The sequence below is a fragment of the Acyrthosiphon pisum genome, unplaced genomic scaffold, assembly GCF_005508785.2.
Source record: "Acyrthosiphon pisum isolate AL4f unplaced genomic scaffold, pea_aphid_22Mar2018_4r6ur Scaffold_7723;HRSCAF=8303, whole genome shotgun sequence".
NCBI lineage: Eukaryota > Metazoa > Arthropoda > Insecta > Hemiptera > Aphididae > Acyrthosiphon > Acyrthosiphon pisum.
The window spans coordinates 1-1,257 of NW_021777617.1; the positions used below are offsets into that span (position 1 = coordinate 1).

The 1,257-nt window shown below is 28.5% G+C and overlaps 1 protein-coding gene across 1 annotated transcript; it reads right to left on the reverse strand.

Annotated features, from left to right (window-relative positions):
* Positions 1–22: 22 nt before the first annotated feature.
* Positions 23–1,187, reverse strand: LOC100571603 (peroxidase-like). The gene is made up of 3 exons (XM_003248682.4): positions 986–1,187; positions 707–896; positions 23–641 (listed from the first exon to the last, which is right to left on the reverse strand). The coding sequence occupies exons 1-3, from the start codon at positions 1,115–1,117 to the stop codon at positions 457–459; spliced, it is 507 nt and encodes a 168-aa protein (XP_003248730.1). The 5' UTR covers positions 1,118–1,187; the 3' UTR covers positions 23–456.
* Between the last annotated feature and the right edge of the window lie 70 nt (positions 1,188–1,257).

A 1,257-nucleotide genomic window follows, 5' to 3' on the forward strand; every position in this document is an offset into this window, starting at 1 on the left:
TTAAAATATTTTTAATCAAGTATTACATGATGCATACTGCAAAAAGAACAACAAATGGTTAATCAATGTTTAAAAGCAAAAAAGGAAGTATTGGGGGTGAATGGAACTATACAGTCAGTGAGTCATACTAGTTACATCGTGGTTTTGTAAGAAAGAGCATCTTGAATTATGTTGTTCAAACAAAAAAGAAAAAGAATGATAAAAAAACGTATTTATACCAGGAAGATATTATCAAAAAACATTCCATATTCAAATGCGTACAATTAATTTTTAGATTTAATAATTTATTTTGAAATCCCAATCAAAGATATTTATGATATATTTCTATTTTATAAATTTGTAGGTAGGTATATAAAACAAAATATTATGGCTATACATTCAAATCATGTGATAGTTTTATGTTTTACGAACACTTCAAATTATTTTCTTATAAAAAAGACTTAGCTTTTTTTACTATTACTTAAATGTATCAAACCAACTCCATGTGTCGATTTCCGGAATTAATATCGGGTCACAGTGATGAAGTGTTGATTGATCAAATACCTCATGTCTCGAAAAGACATGTAGTGTTGTAATTCCGTGCCAATAGTGATTACATAAAATTCTGGCAAGCGTCACTTGTTTGATCTCTTTAAGTTGATCTTAAATTAAAAATAGGTTAGTTAAGATGATGTGCATTCATTAAAAATAATTCAATTATACATACAATCAGAGAATACTCCTGGTGCGTCATAAAAATATCTATCTGCAATTCTTGTTCTCACAAATTGTTCCCTAATGATACATCTCATCGTAGGGCCAACCATTGCGTCGTCAACGTGTTTTTCCAACAATGCACCAACCAATAGATCTATATCGTTCCAAGTTTTGTATAGCTTCAATAATCTATCAGCTGACTAAATACATCATGCAGAAAAAAAGTGATCACTAATCAGTACATTAGTTATATAATTATTTATAAATTTCAAATTTTTTTCAGACTTACACCATCCACCATTATTTTAGACAAATCTTGCTTGTTTTCTATGTCTTTGAGTCCACAATATTTTCTAAATTTCGTATAGCTTGGAATACCGTGATCGCGGCTTCGTTGTATATCCAAGCTGAGAATGTCCATTCCAAACGAATTATTTGGATCAATACTATACAAGTAATTTGTTATCTATAAAAATTATTTAAAAATAATCATATATCTACGTAAAATTGTCTATAATATTGAAGTCGTCGTCATTGATGTTATAAAAAAATAAAAATGAT

What these genes read in the sequence shown, in the direction of transcription:
- LOC100571603 (XM_003248682.4), bottom strand. Translation starts at nt 1,117, where the DNA reads ATGGACATTCTCAGCTTGGATATACAACGAAGCCGCGATCACGGTATT. An exon ending in CTAAAATAATGGTGGATGGT is followed by an intron (nt 897 to 985) that starts GTAAGTCTGAAA and finishes TGATGTATTTAG; the next exon opens with TCAGCTGATAGATTATTGAA. An exon ending in ACCAGGAGTATTCTCTGATT is followed by an intron (nt 642 to 706) that starts GTATGTATAATT and finishes TTTTAATTTAAG; the next exon opens with ATCAACTTAAAGAGATCAAA.